General features: G+C 38.7%; 1 protein-coding gene across 1 annotated transcript in view; it reads left to right on the forward strand.

Moving 5' to 3' along the window:
• The window catches only part of MEIKIN (meiotic kinetochore factor), a 109708-nt gene that overhangs the window by 56507 nt on the left and 30744 nt on the right, over positions 1-22457 (forward strand). The window contains exons 10-11 of the mRNA XM_039469492.2: positions 9148-9228; positions 10671-10790. Of these exons, the coding sequence (XP_039325426.1) occupies positions 9148-9228; positions 10671-10790 (201 nt within the window). The remainder of the gene's footprint in view (positions 1-9147; positions 9229-10670; positions 10791-22457) is intronic.

Here is a 22457-nt window from a genome sequence, read left to right on the forward strand (position 1 = left end):
GCATGGTGGCGCATGCCTATAATCCCAGCTACTCAGGAGGCTGAGGCAGGAGAATTGCCTGAACACAGAAGGCGGAGGTTGCAGTGAGCCGAGATCACGCCATTGCACTCCAGCCTGGGTAACAAGAGCGAAACTCCGTCTCAAAAAAAAAAAAGAAATGCACTTTGTAAAGAAAAATAGAGACTCAAAGTAAAGGGATGGTGTGTTACTCCATTTTCATATTGCTGATAAAAACATACTTGAGATGGGGAAGAAAAGAAAGGTTTAATGGACTTACAGTTCCACATGGCTGGGGAGGCCTCACAATCATGGCAGAAGGCAAGGAGGAGCAAGTCACATCTTACATGGATGGCAGCAGGCAGAGAGTGCTTGTGCAGGGAAACTTTCATTTATAAAACCGTCAGATGTCATGAGATGTATTCACTATCACAAGAATGGCATGGGAAAGACCTGCCCCCATGATTCATTTATCTCCCAGTGGGTCCCTCCCATAACATGTAAGAATTATGGGAGCTACAAGATGAGATTTGGGTGGGAACACAGAGCCAAACCATATCAGATGGAAAAAGATATTCCATGCAAACAGAAACCAAAACTGAGCAGGAGTAGTTATACTTAGATAAAATAGACTTTAAGTCAAAAACAGTCAAAAACAAACAAATAAATAAAAAAAAACAGAGAAGATCCTTACATAATGATAAAAGGATCAATCTAGAAGAGAGTATAACAATACTAAATACATATGCACTCAGTGCACAATGATGCACTCAGATATATAAAGCAAATATTTCTAGATCTAAAGGAGACAGACTCCAATACAGTAAAGAGGGAGACTTCAACACCCCACTCACTCAGCACTCAACAGATCATATAGACAGAAAATTAACACATAAACATTGGATTTAACCTGGACTTTAGACCAAATGGACCTCACAGACATATACAGAATTTTTTTTAGTCAACAACTGCAGAACACACTTTAACATTCTTCTGATTTACATCTGGAACATTCTCCAGGCTAGATTCTGTTAGGCCACAAAACAAGTCTCAACAAACTTGAAGAAACTGAGATTATATCAAGTATCTTCTCAGGCCACAATGTAATACAATTAGAAATCAATACCAAGAGGAAGTTTGGGAACTATACAAATACTTGAAAACTTAGCAAGATGCTTCTGAATGGTTATTGGATCAATGAAGAAATTAAGATGGAAATAAAAAAGTTCTTGAAAGAAGGACAGGCACAGTGGCCAATGCTTGTAATCCCAGCACTTTGGGAGGCTGCAATGAGAAGATCACTTGAGGCTACGAGTTTGAGACCAGCCTGGGCAACATATCGAAACCTCATGTCTCCTAAAAAATTTAAAAATTAGCTAGGCATGTTGGAACATTTCTGTAGTCCTAACTACTCAGGGATCTGAGATAGGAGGATTGCTTGAACCCAAAAGTTTGAGGTTGCAGTGAGCTACAATAATGCCACTGCACTCCAGCCTGGGTGACAATGTAAGACCTTGTCTCTTTAAAAAAAATTCATGAAATAAATAAAAATGGAAACACAAAACATCAAAATGTATGGAATATAGTAAAAGCAGTGCTTGGAGGAAACTGTATAGCAATAAATGCCTACATCAAAAAAGTAGTATGTGCTTATGTAAATTTAATGTTATGTAAGAAAAAGGGTAGAACGATTTCCAAAAAAGAATTTAATTATGACTTGAAGGAATTAGAGAATCAAGAACAAACAAAACCCAAAATTAGCAGAAAGAAATAATAATGATCAGAGCAGAAAGAAACAACATAGAGACTAAAAAACATACAAAATATCAGTGAAATGAAAAGTTTTTTGTTCAAAAAGATAAAATTACCAAACCAATAGCTAGATTAACCAAAGAAAGAAGAGACTCAAATAAACAAAATCAGGAATGAAAAAGAAGACATTACTACTCATACCACAGAAATAGAAAACATTATCAGAGACTTTTATAAATAATTATATACTAACTAGAAAACTTAGAGACATTGGTATTCTCCTAGAAGCATACAATGTACCAAGATTGAGTAAGGAAGAAACAGAAAACCTGAACAGACCAATAATAAGTAGTGAGATTGAATCAGTAATAAAAAGTCTCCCAATAAAGAAAAACCCAGGGCCAAATGGATTCACTGCCAAATTCTACCAAACTTATAAGGAAAAACTAATACCAATCATCCTCATGCTACTTCAAAAAATCGAAGAGGAAGGAATTCTCCCTAACTCATTCTTTGAGGCCAGCATTAACCTGGTTCTAAAACTAGACAAGGACACAACAACAACAAAGAGAAAAATACAGACCAGTATCCCTGATGAACATAGACACCAAAATTCTCAACAAAATACTGGCAAACTTCATCCAACAGCACACCAAAAAGATAATACACCTTGATTAAATGGGTTTTATACCAGGGATGCAAGAATGGTTTAACGTATGCAAATCAGTAAATTTGATAAATCACATTAACAGAACCAAGAACAAAAACTACCTGATTTTTATAGATGCAGAGAAAGTATTTGATAAAACTGAACATCCCTTCATGACAAAAACTTAGCAAACTAGGCATAGAAAGACCATAACTCAAAATAATAAAGGCAGTATATGACAAAATTCACAGCTAACATCAGACTGAATGGGGAAGAGTTGAAAGCCTTTCCTTTAAGAACAAGACAAGGATGCCCACCTTCCCCATGCCTATTAAACATACTATTGGAAGTTCTAGCCAGAGCAATCAGGCAAAAAAAAAAAAAAAAAAAAGGCACTCTATCAAAAAACTCTTATGGCTGGGCACATTGGCTCACACCTGTAATGCCAGCACTTTGGGAGGCTGAGACAGGTGACCACTTGAGGCCAAGAGTTTGAGACCAGCCTGGCCAACATGGCAAAACCCCAACTCTACTAAAAAATACAAAAATTAGCCGGGCAGGGTGACACATGCCTGTAATCCCAGCTACTCAGGAGGCTGAGGCATGAGAATCACTTGAGCCCAGGAGGTGAAGGTTGCAATGAGCCAAGATTGTGCCACTACACTCCAGCCTGAGTCACAGAGCAAGACTCTGTCTCAAAGAGAAGCAGCAACAACAACAACAATAACCCTTAGAACTGATAACGAAATTCAATGAAGCTGCAGGATAAAAACAAACAAAAATCAGCATTTCTATAAACCAATAATGAAATATCTGAAAAAAATCAAGAAGGGAATCACATCTACAACACCTGCAAAAAAAAAAAAACCTAGGAAAAAATTTAACCAAGAAATGAAAGATCTCTACAAGGACAATTATAAAACAATGATGAAAGAAATTGAAGAAGAGACAAGACATCCCATGCTCATGGATCAGAAGAATTCATATCATTAAAAATGATCATACTGCCTAAAGCAGTCTATAGATTCAATGTAATCCCTAATTAAATATCAGTGTACTTTTTCGCATAAGTAGAAAAAACACCCTAAAATTCATTTGGAACCAAAAAAGAGCCAGAATATTCAAAGCAGTCCTAAGCAAAAAGAACAAGCTCAGGTCACTATACCACCTGACTTCAAAATACACTACAAGGCTGTACTAACCAAAACAAGCATGATATTGGTAGAAAAATAGGCACACAGACCAAAAGAAAAGAATAGAGAATACAGGAATGAATATACATATTTATAGCCAACCGATCTTCAACAAGCCATTGAGAACATACACTGAAGAAAGGACAGTCTCTTCAGTAAATGATGCTGAGAAAACTGGATATCTCCATGCAGAAGAATGAAACTAGACCTCTATTTCTCAGCTTTGTTAGGCTGTTCTTGTGTTGTGATAAATACCTGAGACTGGGTAATTTATAAGAAAAGAGGTTTAATTGACTCACGGTTCTGCAGGCTGTACAGGAAGCATGGCAGCATCTGCTTCTGGGGAGGCCTCAGGAAGCTTTTACTCATGGTGGAGAGCTGAGCAAGAGCAGCACTTCATAAGGCAAAAGCAGGAACCAGAGAGAGAAGGCAGAGGAGGTACTATACTTTTAAACAACCAGATCTTAAAAGAACTCACTCAATATCAAGAGAACAACACTAAGGGGATGGTGCTAAGGCATTCCAGAGAAATCTATCCCCATTATCCAGTCACCTCCCACCAGGCCCCACCTTCATTATTGGGGATTACAATTCAGCATAAGTTTTGAATGGGGACACATATTCACACTACATCATCACCATCTACCAAAATCAACTCAAAATGGATTAAAGACTTAAGCATACTGAAACGACTCCTTCCTTACACCTGCATAGTATTCCATGGTGTATATGTACCACATTTTCTTTATCCAGTCTACCATTGATGGGCATTTAGGTTGATTCCATATCTTTGCTATGTGAATAGTGCTGCAGTGAACATACATGTGCATGTGTCTTTATGGTAGAACGATTTATATTCCTTTGAGTATATACCCAATAATGGGATTGCTGAGTCAAATGGTAGTTCTGCATTGAGTTCTTTGAAAAATCACCAAATTGTTTTCCACAGTGGCTGAACTGATTTACATTCCCACCAGCAGTAAATAAGCATTCCCGCTTTCTTCACAATCTTGCCAGCATCTATTAGTTTTTGACTTTTTTTTTTTTTTTTTTTTTTTTTTTGAGATGGAGTCTCACTATTGTCACCCGGACTAGAATGCAATGGTGTGGTCTCCACTCACTGCAACTTCTGCTTCCTGGGTTCTAGCAATTCTTCTACTTCAGTCTCCAGAGTAGCTGAGATTATAGGCACCTGTCACCACACCCAGCTAAGTTTTGTATTTTCAGTAGAGGCGGGGTTTCACCATGTTGGCCAGGCTGGTCTCAAACCCCTGACCTAAGGTGATCCACCTGCCCCAGCCTCCCAAAGTGCTGGGATTACAGGCATGAGCCACCGTGCTCAGCCTAGTTCTTGACTTTTTAATAAGTCATTCTGACTGGTGTGAGATGGTATTTCATTGCGGTTTTGATTTGCATTTCTCTAATGATTCATGATGAGCATTTTTTTCACACACTTGGCCATGTGTATACATTCTTTTGATAGTGTCTGTTTATGCCTTTGCCCACTTTTTAATGGAATTGTTTGGTTTTTGCTCTTAAATTTAAGTGCATTATAGATCCTGGATATTAGACCTTTGTTGGATGCATAGTTTGCAAATATTTTCTCCCATTTTATAGGTTGCCTGCTTACCCAGTTGATTGTTTCTTTTGTTGTGCAGAAGCTCTTTAATTAGGTCACATTTGTCAATTTTTGGTTTTGTTGCAATTGCTTTTGGCCTCTTCGTCATGAAATCTTTGCCAGGGTCTATGTTCAGAATGGTATTTTGTGGTTTTCTCCTAGAGTTTTTATAGTTTTAGGTCTTACATTTAAGTGTTGAGTCCATTTTCATTTTTGTATATGGTGTAAGGAAGGAGTTTCAATCTTCTGAATATGGCTGGCCAGTTATCCCAGCACCATTTCTTGATAAGACAGTCCTTTCCCCATTGCTTGTTTTTGTCAGCTTTGTCAAAGATCAGATGGTTGTAGGTGGGCAGTTTTATTTTTGGACTCTCTATTCTGTTCCATTGGTCTACATGTTTGTTAAGTTTGTTTCAGGAAGATTTAGAGGGTCAGAGCTTAGCTCAGTATTCCTAGTTTGCCTGCTCTAACTCCAGGGCTGCTGGTACCAGGCCCCCAGCTTTGTTCTCTGGCCTCAGGAGCTTAGGAAACTGATGCACTGGTGGGGCCCAGGTGTTCCTCCTCTGCCAGCCACAGCATTCTAAATGGGAAGTGCTGACCAGTGCCTTTCCTCAGGTGGTGGCATAGCATAGCAGGATCTATGCTAGCTTGAGTGTGGCAGCAGCAGCCGTGGTGGGGCAGGGTAGCCAGGTGCTGGCAGCAGTGAGGCACTGGATTTTGTACACACCTTCATGCAGGCCACATTGGCATGTCAGAGTGCTGTACATTGACGGTGGCAGGGTGTGCTCATGCCAGCAGTAGTGGAGACAGGGTGCATGCACACACACATGCCAGTGGGAGGGAGGAGGTAAACTCACCTGAACTTGCAGGCCAGCAAAGCAGTGGAGAGGACCTTGGGTGAGTGCATGACGGCAAAGCAAGGTTTGGGGAGGCTGTAGGGGAGTGGAGGCTGTAGGTAGTAGGCATGTGTGCATCCATGATGGCTGGTCAGTGGGAGCTCTCTGACATTTAGGCATGGTCTGCTAGTGAAGGAGCTATGAGGAGGGTCCCCAGGAAGCACCCGGATTGGTCATGTGAGGCTGTGCCGCAAGCGAGCACACCAGGTTGGGGCCCCAGGAGAGGCTGGCAGATGGGGATACTCAGATCAGACTGGCCGCATCCTGTGGACAAGACTGCCCTACTCTGTCCAGGTCCTACAGTTACTGAAAGGCTAAAGCCACCTACAATAGTATGGCAAGCCTTGGAGGATGGGCATCCCTGGTCATTCTGCTCTACCTGTATTTTAAACTATTTTGTCTTTCAGCAGATTTTTTTTACTTAATATATGACATGTTATGTTTTTTCCAGAAAATCATTTATTTTTTAAGTTTAAATCTTTTTTTCAAGTTGAGATAATAGGACACTTGAGAAGTGCTGGAAATGTTTTTATAGCACTATGAAATGTATTTCATGATTATGAATTGTTTCACCTGAAAAAGATTCTGAACATAGAGATATAAATTTTCAAAGTTAAACTCTCATTATTGAAAAGTCAAGGTTCCATCTTCCCACTATAGATCTGCTTTTTAAAGCAATGCAGGTAGAACACTTTAGTTTTGTTGCCTCAGTCCCCAAAACCTGCATTGATAAGCACTAGTCTTTTATTAACTAATAATAAATTTATTATTAACTAATAGTTTTTGAAAAGACAATATGTACTGAATGTAAAGATTTAGAAATATATATATTTTTAACAAATTTAGGGAAAATGTAGGGAAGCTATATGCTTACAGCTATATAAATGCTGATACTTTTTAAATTGACTGATAGTTGACAGTTGTGTCAGATGACAGCACTGGGAAGCAGATATTCAGACAGAATAAAGAGGTCAAACATCAGGGGGTAATGACTAAGAAAAGAAGGCAGGGAAGAAACAGGATTGTGCAGGGATAGTCTCAGTCTTCAATGCAGATCTGACAGAAGCTCTCACAATGGGGAGTTCTGGAGCAAAGATTGTCTATTATGAAAATCTTGTGTTGGGCTATTTTGCCCAGACATTGGCTGGGGCTGCTTGAAAAGATGGCGGCCTCAGCATGAAAGCTGAAGCATATTCTAAAGGTGTTGTAGTTGGGGACTATATCAGCTAACTACACTCCCTGCATTGGAACAGCTGGTTCTTTGTTCGAGGAGACCTGAGCAGAGGACCTTCAGTGCTGCCACAATGGCGATGATAATAGTTATCATTGAGTAATTCCTACTCTCCAGACGCCATAGGTTCTCTTTGCATATGTTATTTGTAACCCTTGCATCACAGTCCCTAGTGATACAATAACCTTCATAGTTCAAAGAGGAAAATTAAAAGCTAGCCAGTAAGTTAGAGGCTGATGTGTTTTTATTGTAAATACAGAAATATTTCTGACAAAAATTTTCCTAATAAACTATTCCATATTATGTCTTGTACCAACAATTAGTTTAAGAGATTTTAAGCCAGAAGGGAAAGAAAGAATGAAAGTAAGATTCCAGACTTGAGATCTTATAATAGACACCTATTCAAAAAGAGCATTTATCAGAAGGAAATGGTTGTTACATGGAATCTAAAGGTTGAAAGGCAGCTGATTTCTAGAAATAAAGCTGCCAGTCTCTGTCTAACTATCACTTACTTTCTACTCTACCTTTCTTCCTATTTCTTTGCTGTTGCTATCCCAGATTTTCTCTCTTTCGCAGTCTCAAGCTCTTTCTCTTTTCCTGGGTCTCTGTCTTGATCTCTCTCACTGTCCTTCTCATCATTCTCTCTTTCTGTCTCAATCTCTGCTTACAATCTGTGTTGGTCTCTGTCTTCTCTCTCTCTCTCTTTTTTCCTCTCTCCTTCTGTTAGTCTTCTTTTTCTGTCCTTCTCTTTTGCTTTTCATTCTCCCTCTCCTACCTCCTCTCCTTATCCCTACCTTTTCCCTCATCTCCTCTCCCTTCCCCTCTCCTTCCTTCCTCCCTCTCTCTCTTTCAGTCTCTCCCTTCCTTGCTTTCTTTCACTTTCTTTGGATCTTGAATTTTGTCTGTTTCTCTCCTTACTCTTTCATTATTTCTTGCTTTGTCTGCCTGCCTCTTTGTATCTGCAAGAAGTAGAAAATGAGCCTACATCCTACTTTATAATTTCCTTAATTTTGATGTTCCATAAATGAAAGTATCTATATACATTTAAACTTACATATTTTAAGCCAATTATCCTTGCTACATATGTTTTCACAGCTTCAGAAATAACTTATAATCTCTTTCCACAAAAAGTACACTAATATACTAAGAATTAAATGCTGAAAGTAAAATACCTTTCTTAGCAGTTAACAAAGTTAACCAAGGTACCATTTCCTAACTCAACACTCTAATTAGCTTTTCTTCCTAAATTAACCAAAATTTCAACCAAGATATTCTCATATAGTTTCTATGCCATATAGAGTTCTCTTGGACATTGTTTGATCTAGCTCAAGTGAGAAAATTCTTTAGTTTCCTGTGAGTTAGTTTAAAATTTAATAAACAGGGCCAGATGTGGTGGCTCATGCCTGTAATCCGAGCACTTTGGGAGGCTGAGGCAAGTGGATCACGAGGTCAGGAGTTTGAGATCAGCCTGGCCAATATGGTGAAACCCTGCCTCTACTAACAATACAAAAATTAGCTGGGCGTGAAGGCATGTGCCTGTAATCCCAGCTACTCGGGAGGCTGAGGCAGGAGAATTGCTTGAACCCGGGGACTGGAGTTTGCAGTGAGCTGAGATCACGCCACTGCACTCCAGCCTGGGCAACAGAGCAAGACTCTGTCTCAAAAAAAAAAAAGGAAAAATTTAAAAAGAGATTAAGGATTTTTTTGTATTGCATATTATGATGTAGTCAACTAACTTTAAATTGTAGTTTTACAATACTAAAGTGGTTTATTTCTGCTGTCTAATCTCTATTTTATAAAAACATTTATAGAAAACAAATTCCAGTACTTCTGATAAGAAAAAGAGAGGCCTTTTAACAAGTACTCCATCTTCAGAGACAACTGGTTTTGTGGTAAGCATTAGCATTTGGCACTTGTAGTATCTATTTTCTGGCTCCTTCTCTCCCCATTATTCTGTTTTTCTCGTATCAGGAGTATATTGCCTATAGAGAATAATATCTATGTTTTTCTGTTGCTAAAGCACGCTTTCAGTGGAAGTACTCTGTATGCTCCTATACATGCAAGAGAGAAGGAGAGATTAGAGTATGCAACAACAACCAGGATTCTTCTTTATTTTCCATTCAGTTTAAAAAATTGTGGTGAAACATATGTAACATAGAATTTATAATTTTAACAATTTTTAAGTGTACAGTTGAAGTACATTCATTCATGTTGTTTTGTAACCATCATCACTCTTAATCTCTAGAACTTTTTTTCATCTTGCAAAACTGAAATTTCATATTCATTAAACAGTAACTTCCTACTCCTCCCTACCCCAGCCCCCAGAAATTACCATTTTACTCTCTGTTTCTATGAATTTGATTATGCTAGGTACCTCCTATAAGTAGAACCATACAGTATTTGTCCTTTGTGTTTAGCTTATGTCACTAGCATGGCACCTTGAGGTTCATCTGTGTTACAACATGCACCAGAATTTTGTTTTTAAGGATGAATTGATATTCCATTATATGTATATGACACATTTTGTTTATACATGTTTTAGCAAGTATCAGTACTGCATTTCTTTTTTTATGACCAATGTATTAGTCTGTGTTTTCGGTTGTCTTGATTATACACAGTCATCCCTCAGTATCCATGGGGAATTGGTTTCAGGACTTCTCAAAGATACCAGAACATGTGGATGCTAAAGTTCCTGATATAAAATGGCATGGTATTTTTTTTTTCATGTAACCTATGTGCATCCTGTATACCTTAAATCATCTCTAAATCAATTGGTCATCTTTTTTGAAATTTTGAATTTGGTACAGAAATACGTGAGTTCAGTAACATGACAGAAAAAATGGATATGGTGCTTAGGAGAGAGTTCTGTGTTAGACATAGTGATTTTAAAAATCTTTGTTGTTCAAATGGTAGGCAAGAACATAAGGGAAGAATGCTGGGAAGTTTACATTTAAAAGAAGAGCAGAGGAAATTACTATAGGAAGCATGGTTGCTGGATAGATACATTTCATTTAGTAGGCACTTGATAAATGGATGGCTGAATAGAAAAAAACATGTTTCATGGCAAACAAAAACTCCTAATTAAAAAATAACTTTAAAGTGAAAGAATGTTATAACCCTCTTTACAGATTGATTTGTCTCTAAACATGCATCTTTTGAAGAGTTATTTCCAAATGTCAATAATTATGTTTATTCAGATGAAATTGTTTCTGTGTCAAGTTTACGGGAAAATGCTTCCAAAGATATGGTATTTTAAAACTTTTCTTTAATTACTTAAAAATCATTGCTTTTGCAATATTTAACTTCTACAAAAGAATAATGTATTCTTTTATAGATTGATTTGTCTTCAGTACAAAAAGCATCTTGTGAAGAACTGTTCCCAAATGTCAGCAATTATGTTAATTCAAATGAAATTGTCCCTATGTCAAGTTTGCGGGAAAATTCTTCAAATGAGGTAGTATTTTCTATTTTTCCTTCGATTACTAAAGAAAACAATTACTGTTATATTAGATACTTTGCATATGAGGTGCTTTAAGAAATCTCTTAACTCATCAGATATGTAATTTGCTAACGTTTTCTCGTATTCTGCAGGTTACCTTTATACACTTTGGCTAGGGTCTTTGATGTCCATGAAGGACAATTTGTCTGTTTTTTCTTTTGTTGCCCATTCCTTTGGTGTCCTGTGCAAGAAAACGTTGTAAAACCAAATATCTGAAGATTTTGCCTTATATTTTCTTTTCTTTCTTTTTTTTTAGACAGTCTCACTCTGTCCTCCATGCTGGAGTGCCAAGGTACAGTCAAGGCTCACAGGCTCACTGCAGCCTTGACTTCCAGGACTCAGGTTATTCTCCCATCTCAGCCTCTCGATTAGCTATGAGTACAGGTGTTACATGCCCAGCTAATTTTTTGTATTTTTTTTTTGTTTTCTCATTGTGTCCAGGCTATTGTCCTCTATTTTCTTCAAATGTTTTTTGTTTTAGGTCTTGCATTTAGGTTATTGATCAATTTTTGAATTAATTTTTGTGTATTGTGTTAGGTAAGGGTCCAGTTTCACTCTTTTGCATGTGGATATCCAGTTTTCTCAGCATAATTTGTTGAAGAGACCATCCTTTCCCCCAGTGGATGGTTCAGCACCCTTACCAAAAGTCATTTAACCATACATGTGAGGGTTTATTTCTGAGCTCTCTATTCCATTGATTTATATGTCTGTCTTTATGTTAGTACCATATGGCTTTGATTACTGAAGCTCTGTGCATTTTGAAATCAGGAAGTGTGAGCCCTCCAGCTTTGTTCTTCTTTTTCATTATTGTTTTTAGTATTCAGGATCCCTTGAGACTCCATGTGAATTTTAAGATGGGTTTTTCTGTTTCTGCAAAAAAAAAAAAAAAAAAAAAAAAAATCACTGGGTGTTTGATAGAGATTGAATGGAATCTGTAGATCACCCTGGGTAATAATGGCATCTTAACAGTATTACATCTTCCAATCCATAAACATGGGATGTGTTTTCATTTATTTATGTCTTCTTTAATTTATTTCACCAGTGTTTTGTAGTTTTCATTGTGTAGGTCTTTGACTTGTTTGGTTAATTCCTAAATATTCTTTTGGATGCTATTATGAATTGAATTGTAATTTATTTTCAGATTGCTCATTGTTAATATGTAGAAATTTCACCTGGTTTTTGCATTTTGACTTTGTGTCCTGCTAATTTGCTGAATTCATTTATTCTAACAATTTTTAATTCAATCTTCAGGGTTTTCCACAATGATAACGTGTTATCTGTGAACAGAAATAATTTTACTTCTTGCTGTACAATATGGATGCCTTTTATTTCTTTTTCTTGCCTAATTGCTCTGGCTAGAACTATCAGTAGTATGTTGAAAATGCAGACATCCTTGCCTTTTTCCTCATCTTAGAGGAAAAGCTTTACATCTTTCACCACTGGATGTGATATTTACTGTGGGGTTTTCATATATGGCCATATTAGTTTATTTTCACATTGCTATAAAGAAATACTTGAGACTGGGTAATTTATTTATTTATTTTTAATTTTAATTTTATTTATTTATTTATTTTCATTGCATTTCAGATTTTGGGGTACATGTGAAGAACATGCAAGATTGTTGCATAGGTATACACGTGGCTGTGTGATTTGCTGCCTTCCTCCCCTTCACTTATATCTGGCATTTCTCCCCATGTTATCTTTCCCCAACTCCCCACCCACTGCCGTCCCTCCCCTATTTCCCCCAGCAGACCCCAGTGTGTAGTGCTCCCCTCCCTGTGTCCATGTGTTCTCATTGTTCAACACCCGCCTGTGAGTGAGAACATGCGGTGTTTGATTTTCTGCTCTTGTGTCAATTTGCTGGGAATGATGGTTTCCAGATTCATCCATGTCTCTACAAAGGACACGAACTCATCATTTTTGATGGCTGCATAATATTCCATGGTGTATATGTGCCACATTTTCCTTGTCCAGTCTATCATCGATGGGCATTTGGGTTGGTTCCAGGTTTTTGCTATTGTAACCTGTGCTGCAATGAACATTTGTGTGCATGTGTCCTTATAGTAGAATGATTTATAATCCTTTGGATATATACCCAGTAATGGGATTGCTGGGTCAAATGGAATTTCTATTTCTAGGTCCTTGAGGATTTGCCACACTGTCTTCCAAAATGGTTGAACTAATTTACACTCCCACCAACAGTGTAAAAGTGTCTATTTCTCCATATCCTCTCCAGCATGTGTTGTCTCCAGACTTTTTAATGATCTTCATTCTAACTGGCATGAGATGGTATATCCATGTAGTTTTGATTTGCATTTCTCTAATGACCAGTGATGATGAGCATTTTTTCATATGTTTGTTAGCCTCATGTATGTCTTCTTTTCTAAAGTGTCTGTTCATATGCTTTGCCCATTTTTGAATGGGCTTGTTTGTTTTTTTCTTGTAAATCTGTTTTAGTTCTTTGTAAATTCTGGATATCAGCCCTTTGTCAGATGGGTAAACTGCAAAAATTTTTTCCCATTCTGTTGGTTGCCAATTCACTCTAATGATTGTTTCTTTTGCTGTGCAGAAGCTGTGGAGTTGATTAGGTCCCATTTGTCTATTTTGGCTTTTGTTGCCAATGCTTTTGGTGTTTTGTTCATGAAGTCATTGCCTACGCCTATGTCCTGAATGGTTTTGCCTAGATTTTCTTCTAGGGTTTTTATGGTGTTAGGTCTTATGTTTAAGTCTTTATTCCATCTGGAGTTAATTTTAGTGTAAGGTGTCAGGAATGGGTCCAGTTTCTGCTTTCTGCACCTGACTAGCCAATTTTCCCAACACCATTTATTAAACAGGGAATCCTTTTCCCATTGTTTGTTTTTGTCAGGTTTGTCAAAGATCAGATGGTTGTAAATATGTTGTGTTGCCACTGAGGCCTCTGTTCTGTTCCATTGTTCTATATCTCTGTTTTGGTACCAATACCATGCTGTTTTGAATACTATAGCCTTGTAGTATAGTTTGAAGTCCAGTAGTGTGATGCCTCCTCCTTTGTTCTTTTTGCTTAGAATTGACTTGGCTATGTGGGCTCACTTTTGGTTCCATATGAAGTTTAAGGTGTTTTTTTCCAGTTCTGTGAAGAAGGTCATTGGTAGCTTGATGGGGATAGCATTGAATCTTTAAATTACTTTGGGCAGTATGGCCATTTTCACGATATTGATTCTTCCTAACCATGAACATGGAATGTTTCTCCATCTGTTTGTGTCTTCTCTTATTTCGTTGAGCAGTGGCTTGTAGTTCTCCTTGAAGAGGTCCTTTACATTCCTTGTTAGTTGTATTTCTAGGTATTTTATTCTCTTTGTAGCAATTGTGAATGGCAGTTCATTCTTGATATGGCTCTCTTTAAGTCTGTTATTGGTGTATAGGAATGCTTGTGATTTTTGCACATTGATTTTGTATCCTGAGACTTTGCTGAAGTTGCTTATCAGTTTCAGGAGATTTTGGGCTAAGACAATGGGGTCTTCTAAATATACAATCATGTTGTCTGCAAATAGAGACAATTTGACTTCCTCCTTTCCTATTTGAATATCCTTTATTTCTTTTTCTTGCCTGATTGCTCTGGCTAGAACTTCCAGTACTATATTGAATAGGAGTGGTGAGAGAGGGCATCCTTGTCTAGTGCCAGATTTCAAAGGGAATGCTTCCAGTTTTTGCCCATTCAGTATGATATTGGCTGTTGGTTTGTCATAAATAGCTTTTATTATTTTGAGATATGTTCCATCAATACCCAGTTTATTGAGGGTTTATAGCATAAACGGCTATTGAATTTTGTCAAAGGCCTTCTCTGCATCTATTGAGATAATCATGTGGTTTTTGTCTTTGTTTCTGTTTATGTGGTGAATTACGTTTATAGACTTGTGTATGTTGAACCAGCCTTGCATCCCCGGGATGAGTCCTACTTGATCATGGTGGATAAGCTTTTTGATGTGCTGTTGCAATCAGTTTGCCAGTATTTTATTGAAGATTTTTGCATCTATGTTCATCATGGATATTGGCCTGAAGTTTTCTTTTCTTGTTGAGTCTCTGCCGGGTTTGGTATCAGGATGATGTTGGTCTCATAAAATGATTTGGGAAGGATTCCCTCTTTTTGGATCATTTGTAATAGTTTCAGAAGGAATGGTACCAGCTCCTCTTTGTATGTCTGGTAGAATTCGACTGTGAACCGATGTGGACCTGGGCTTTTTTTTTTTTGGTGGTAGGCTCTTAATTGCTGCCTCAACTTCAGACCTTGTTATTGGTCTATTCAGGGTTTTGACTTCTTCCTGGTTTAGGCATGGAAGTGTGCAAGTGTCCAGGAATATATTCATTTCTTCCAGATTTACCAGTTTATGTGCATAGAGTTGTTTGTAATAATCTCTGATAATGGTTTGAATTTCTGTGGAATCTGTGGTTGATATCCCCTTTTTTGTTTTTTATTGCATCTATTTGATTATTCTCTCTTTTCTTTGTTATTAATCTTGCTAGTGGTCTGTCTATTTTGTGGATCTTTTCGAAAAACCAACTCCTGGATTTATTGATTTTTTGAAGGGTTTTTTGTGTCTCTATCTCCTTCAGTTCTGCTCTGATCTTAGTTATTTCTTGTTTTCTGCTAGGTTTTCAGTTTTTTTATCTTGTTCCTCTAGCTCTTTCAATTTTGATGATAGGGTGTCAATTTTCCATCTCTCCTTGCTTCTCATGTGGGCACTTATTGCTATATATTTTCCTCTAGACACTGCTTTAAATGTGTCCCAGAGATTCTGGTATGTTGTGTCTTCGTTCTCGTTGGTTTTGAAGAACATCTTTATTTCTGCCTTCATTTCATTGTTTATCCAGTCAACATTCAAGAAACAGTTGTTCAGTTTCCATGAAGCCGTGCAGTTCTGAGTTAATTCCTGAATTCTGAGCTCTAACTTGATTGCACTGTGGTCTCAGAGACTGTTTGTTTGTTATGATTTCCGTTCTTTTGCATTTGCTGAGGAGTGATTTACTTCCAATTATGTGGTCAATTTTAGAAGAGGTGTGATGTGGCTCTGAGAAGAATGTATATTCTGTGGATTTGGAGTGGAGAGTTCTGTAAATGTCTATTCAGTTTGCTTGATCCAGGTCTGAATTCAAGTCCTGGATATCCTTATTAATTTTCTGTCTCGTTGACCTGTCTAATATTGACAATGGGGTGTTAAAGTCTCCCACTACTATTGTGTGGAAGTCTAAGTTTCTTTGTAAGTCATTAATAACTTGCTTTATGTATCTGGGTGCTCCTGTATTGGGTGCACATATATTTAGGATCGTCAGCTCTCTTGTTGCATTGATCCTTTTACCATTATGTAATGTCCTTCTTTGTCTCTTTTGATTTTTGTTGCTTTAAGGTCTATTTTATCAGAGACGAGAATTGCCAACTCCTACTTTTTTTTGCTCTCCATTTGCTTGGTAAATCTTCTTCCATCCCTTTACTTTGAGACTTTGTGTATCCTTGCATGTGAGATGGGTTTCCTGGATACAGCACACTGATGGGTTTTGGCTTTTTATCCAGTTTGCCAGTCTGTGTCTTTTGATTGGGGCATTTAGTCCATTTACATTTTGGGTTAATATTGTTATGTGTGAATTTGATCCTGCCATTTTGATGCTAGCTGGCTGTTAGTTGATGCTGTTTCTTCATTGTGTCGATGCTCTTTACCATTTGGTATGTTTTTGGAATGGCTAGTACTGGTTGTTCCTTTCTATGTTTAGTGCCTCTTTCAGGAGCTCTTGTAAAGCAGGCCTGGTGGTGATGAAATCTCTGAGTACTTGCTTGTTTGCAAAGGATTTTATTTTTCCTTCACTTATGAAGCTTAGTTTGGCTGGATATGAAATTCTGGGTTGAAAGTTCTTTTCTTTAAGGATGTTGAATATTGGCCCCCACTCTCTTCTGGCTTGTAGGGTTTCTGCTGAGAGATCTGCTGTGAGACTGATGGGCTTCCCTTTGTGGGTAACTCGACCTTTCTCTCTGGCTGCCCTTTGCATTTTCTCCTTCATTTCAACCCTGGTGAATCTGACATTTATGTGCCTTGGGGTTGCTGTTCTTGAGGAATATCTTTGTGGGGTTCTCTATATTTCCTGGACTTCAATATTGGCCTACCTTGCTATGTTGGGGAAGTTTTCCTGGGTGATATCCTGTGGAGTATTTTCCAGCTTGGATTCATTTTCTTCTTCACATTCAGGTACACCTATTAAACGTAGATTAGGTCTTTTTACATAGTCCCATATTTCTTGGAGACGTTTTTCATTCCTTTTTACCCTTTTTTCTCTAATCTTGCCTTCTGATTTTATTTCATTGAGTTGATCTTTGACCTCGGATATACTTTCTTCTGCTTGGTCAATTTGGCTGTTGAAACTTGAACATGCTTCACGAAGTTCTCATGTTGTGTTTTTCAGCTCCATCAATTTATTTATATTCCTCTCTAATTTGTCCATTCTCGTTAGCATTTCATCAAATCTTTTTTCAAAGTTCTTAGTTTGTTTGCGTTGGGTTAGAACATGTTCTTTTAGCTCACAGAAGTTTCTTATTACCCACCTTCTGAAGCCTGATGCTGTCAATTCATCACACTCATTCTCCATCCAGCCTTTTTCCTTTGCTGGTGAGGAGTTGTGATCCCTTGGAGGAGGAGAGGTGTTCTGGTTTTGGGTGCTTTCATCCTCTTTGCACTAGTTTCTTCCCATCTTTGTGGATATATCCACCTGTCATCTTTGAAGTTGTTGACTTTCAGATTGGGTCTCTGAGTGGACGTCCAGTTTGGTGATGATGAAGTTATTTCCTTCTGTTTCTTAGTTTTCCTTCTAACAATCTGGCCCCTCTGCTGTAGGACTGCTGAGGTCTACTCCAGTCCCTGCTTGCCTGGGGATCACTTGCAGCAGCTAGTTTTACTTCTGTTTTTTTGTTTATGACTTCCTTCTATTTTGGTCAGACCAAATACTTTGTATGATAGCTTTTTAAAAATATATATATTGAGACTTAATTTGTGGCCTGATACATGGTCTATCCTGTAAAATATTCCATGTCCACTTGAGAGGAATATATATGCTTTTATTTGAAAGATTGTTCTGTATATACGTTACATATAATTTTATTTATTATGTTGAGTTCTCTATTTTCTTATTCTCTTCTCTCTGGTTATTCTATTGATTATTGAGAGGGAGGTTTTGAAGTCATCAGCTGTAATTATAGAGTTGTGTGTTTTTCCCTTCAGTTCTGTCAGTTTTTACTTCATATATTTTGATGGTCTGTCATTCATTGTGTAAATGTTTATAATTGTTATATGTTCTTCTTGAGTCTTTTATTAATATATAATGTTCATCTATGTTTCATAACTTTTTGGTTGAAACTTTATCTAATATTATTATAGCTACCCCTGCTCTCTTTTGGTTACTATTTACATGGAGAATCTTTTCTTATTCTTTCAATTTATTTATGTCTTTGGATATAAAATGAATCTCTTATAAAGAACATATAGCATATGTTTTTATCCATTGTGCCCATCCCAGTTTTTCCACTGGATAATTTAATTCATTTCTTTAAAATACTTACTGATAAGGACAGACTTATTTTTGTCATTTTGCTCATTGTTCCCTATATGCCTTTATCTTTTTTGCCCTTCACTTTCTACATTACTGTCTTCTTTTGTGGGTAATTGATTTTTTTGTAGTGATGTATTTGAATTTATTTTTTATTTCCTTCTGTGTACATTCTGTAGCCATTTTCTTTGTAGTTACCAGAGGTGTTACCTTTAGCAGTCTAAAGTTATGATACTCTAATTTGACTTTATTTAGCAGTCTAAAGTTATGATACTCTAATTTGAACTTATGGTTAACTTCATTGACATGCAAAAACTTTGCCCCTTTACATCTCTGTCCCACCCCTTTCAGATGATGATTTTAACATTTTATACATCAGATGCCTTAAAACATAAATTAATAAATTTTTTGAGATGGAAACTTACTGTATTGCCCAAGCTAGAGTGCAGTGGCCCACTCACTGCAACCTTTGCCTCCCAGGCTCAAGATATCCTCTCAGTTTGGCTTCCTGAGTAGGTAGGGCTACAGGTGTGCACCACCATTTCCAGCTAATTTTGTATTTTTTTGCAGAGACAGGGTTTTGTCATGTTTCTTGGGCTGGTCTCTAAAACTCCTGGGCTTTAGTGGTCTGCCTGCCCTACTTCCCGAAGTACTGGGATTACAGTACCCAGACAATAATACTTTTAAACACTTCAGTCTTTTAAATTATGAAAATAAAATGTGGGTTACCAACCAATGTTGCAATAATACTAACTCTTACGTCATGAAGAATGCAGTGATTAACTTTTGGAGTTTTTATTATCTGAGGATATATTTGTGTACAGACAAAGGAAAGATAAATATAAAAATCTTGGGTTTTCTTCTTAGAACTTGGTAGACATTAATTTGTTGTTATATTTCAGAGGTTTCTTTGGTTACTGATATGGAGTGGCTGTGTCCCCACCCAAATTTCAACTTGAATTGTAAGTCCAATTAAACCTCTTTTTCTTCCAAGTCTCAGGTATGTCTTTTTGAGTAGAGTGAAACTGGACTAATAGAGTAAATTGATACTGAAGAGCGGGGTGTTGCTGAACAGATACCCAAAAATGTGGAAGAAACTGGGGAGCTGGGTATCAGGGAGAGGTTGGAACAGTTTGGAGAACTGAGAAGAAGACAGGAAAATGTGGGAAAGTTTGGAACCTCCTAGAGACTTGTTGAATGGCTTTGACAAAAATGCTGATAGTGATATGAACAGTAAGGCCCAGACTGAGGTGGTCTCAGATGGAGATGAAGAACTTGTAGAGAACTAGAGTAAAGGTGACTCTTGTTATGTTTTGGCATATTAACAAAGAGACTGGCGGTATTTTAACCCTACTCTAGAGATTTGTGGAACTTTGAACTTGAGAGAGATGATTTAGGGTATGTGGCAGAAGAAATTTCTAAGCAGCAAAGCATTCAAGAGGTGACTTGGGTGCTATTAAAAGCATTCTGTTTTTTGTTTGTTTGTTTGTTTGTTTTTTGAGATGGAGTCTCACTCTGTCACCAGGCTGGAGTCCAGTGGTGCAATCTTGGCTCACTGAAACCTCCACCTCCATCAGGTTCAAGTGATTCTCCTGCTTCAGCCTCCTGAGTAGTTGGGACTACAGGTGTCTGCCAACACACCCAGCTCATTTTTGGTTTTTTTAGTAGAGATGGGGTTTCACCATGTTGGCCAGAATGGTCTCGATCTCTTGACTTGTGTTCCTTCTATCTTGGCCCCCCAAAGTGCTGGGATTACAGACATGAGCCATCATATCCAGTCAGCATTTGGTTTTAAAAGAGAAGCAGGGCATAAAAGTTTGAAAAGTGTGGAGCTGGACAATGTGATAGAAAGGAAAATCCCATTCTCTGAGGAGAAATTCAAGCTGGCTGCAGAAACTTGCATAAGTAACAAGGAGCCAAATGTTAATCCCCAAGATACTGGGGAAAATGTCTCCAGGGCTTATCAGGGGTCATCATGGTAGCCCCTCCCATCATAGGCCTGGAGGGCTAGGAGGAAAAAGTGTTTTCCTGGGTCAGGCCCAGGATCTCCATACTGTATGCAGCCTCAAGACTTGGTGCCCTGTATCTTAGCTGCTCTAGCTGTAGCTGAAAGGGGTCAATGTAGAGCTTGGGCAGGCTTCAGATGGTGCAAGCCTCAAGACTTGGCAGCTTCCACACAGTGTTGAGTCTGTGGGTGCACAGAAGTCAAGAATTGAGGTTTGGGAATCTCCGCTTAGATTTCAAAAGATACATGGAAATACCTGGATGCCCAGGCAGAATTTTGCTGCAGGGGCAGGATTCTCACTTCTAGGGCAGTGCAGAAGGGAAATGTAGGGTTGGATCCCCCACACAGAATCTCTACCGAGGCACTGCCCAGCAGAGTTGTGAGAAGAGGATCACTGTCCTCTAGACCCCAGAATTTTAGATCCACTGACAGCTTGCACTGTGCACTTGGAAAAGCAGCAGGCATTCAACACCAGCCCATAAAAGCAGCCAGGAGAAAGTCTGTACTCTGGAAAGCCACAGGGGTGGAGCTGTGCAAGACTGTGGGAACCCACCTTTTACATCAGTGTGACCTGGATGTGGGACCTGGTGTCAAAAAAGATAATTTTGGTGAGGACAATCCAAGATGGCCCAATAGGAACAGCTCTGGAGTGCAGTTCCCAATGAGAACACAGAGGGTGAGTGATCACTGCATTTCCAAATGAATTTTTACTGCCCACAGACCAGGAGATTCCCAGGTGGAAAAGTGCCATGAGTCTCCAGCACAGCTGTTTCAGCCAGTGCAGTGGGTCTCCGCACAAAAACTCACACAAATCTGGGTGCCGTTTCACTTGGTGCGTGGGATGCCTGGGAGACAGAGTTGCCCATTCAACTGAAAAAGAGGGGGCTAAAACAGGAAGCCAGGTGATCTGGCTTGGCAAGTCCCACACCCACAAAGACCAGCAATCTGAAATGCTCTGGACTGAGAGTTTCACAGCAAGCACAGCTGGACCCGGGATGGTCCAGCTCTGTGGGGGGAAGGGCATGAGCCATTACTGAGGTGGTCCACCGACTACCAAGGCAGTCCACCATTACTGAGGCAGTCCATCATTACTGAGGCAACCTGCCATTACCGAGGCAGTCCGCCATTACAGAGACAGTCTGCCATTACTGAGGCAGACTGCCATTACTGAGGCAGTTCCAACTATACCTCTGTAAACACAACTGCAAGGAAGTTCACACAGAAGCTGGGCAGAGCCCACAGCAGCTCAGCAACACCTCTGCTAGCAGACTGTGACTAGGCTACCTCCTTGCTGGGCAGAGCATCTCTGAAAAAGGCAGCAGCACATCAGGAAAGTACAAATAAAGCCCCACCTTCCCAGGACAGAACACCTAGGATAAAAAGGTGGTTATGAGCTCCACTGCAGCAGACTTAAATGTACCAGCCCAGCAGCTCTGAACGGAACAATAGAGCTCACAGCTCAACACTTGAGCTCCCATAAGGGACAGACTGCTCAAGCAGCTTCCCAACCCTGTAAATCTAAAGAGACACCTCATAAAGGAGAGCTCAGGCTGACATCTGGCAGATATCTTTCTGGGACAAAGATAGCAGAAGAAACTGGCAACAACCCTTACTGTTCTGCAGCCATTGCAGGTGATCCCCAGGCAAGCATGGTCTGCATTGGACCTCTAGCAGTCATATAGCAGAGGAGCCTGGCTGTTAGAAGGAAAAATAAAAAACAGAAATAACTTCATCATCAACAAAAAGGATGTCCACTCAGAGACCCCATCCAAAAGTCACCAACAACAAAGATCACAGGAAGATAAATCCACAAAGTTGGGAAGAAACTAGCACAAAAAGGATGAAAACACCTAAAACCAGAATGCCTCTCCTCCTCCAAGGAATCACATCTCCTTGCCAGCAAGAGAATAAGGCTGGATGGAGAATGAGTCTGATGAATTGACAGAAACAGGTTTCAGAAAGTGGGTAATAACAAACTTCTCTGAGCTAAAACAACATGTTTTAACCCATGCAAAGAAACTAAGAACTTTGAAAAAAGGTTTTATGAAATACTA

This window comes from Saimiri boliviensis, chromosome 1, assembly GCF_048565385.1.
Source record: "Saimiri boliviensis isolate mSaiBol1 chromosome 1, mSaiBol1.pri, whole genome shotgun sequence".
Classification (NCBI taxonomy): domain Eukaryota; kingdom Metazoa; phylum Chordata; class Mammalia; order Primates; family Cebidae; genus Saimiri; species Saimiri boliviensis.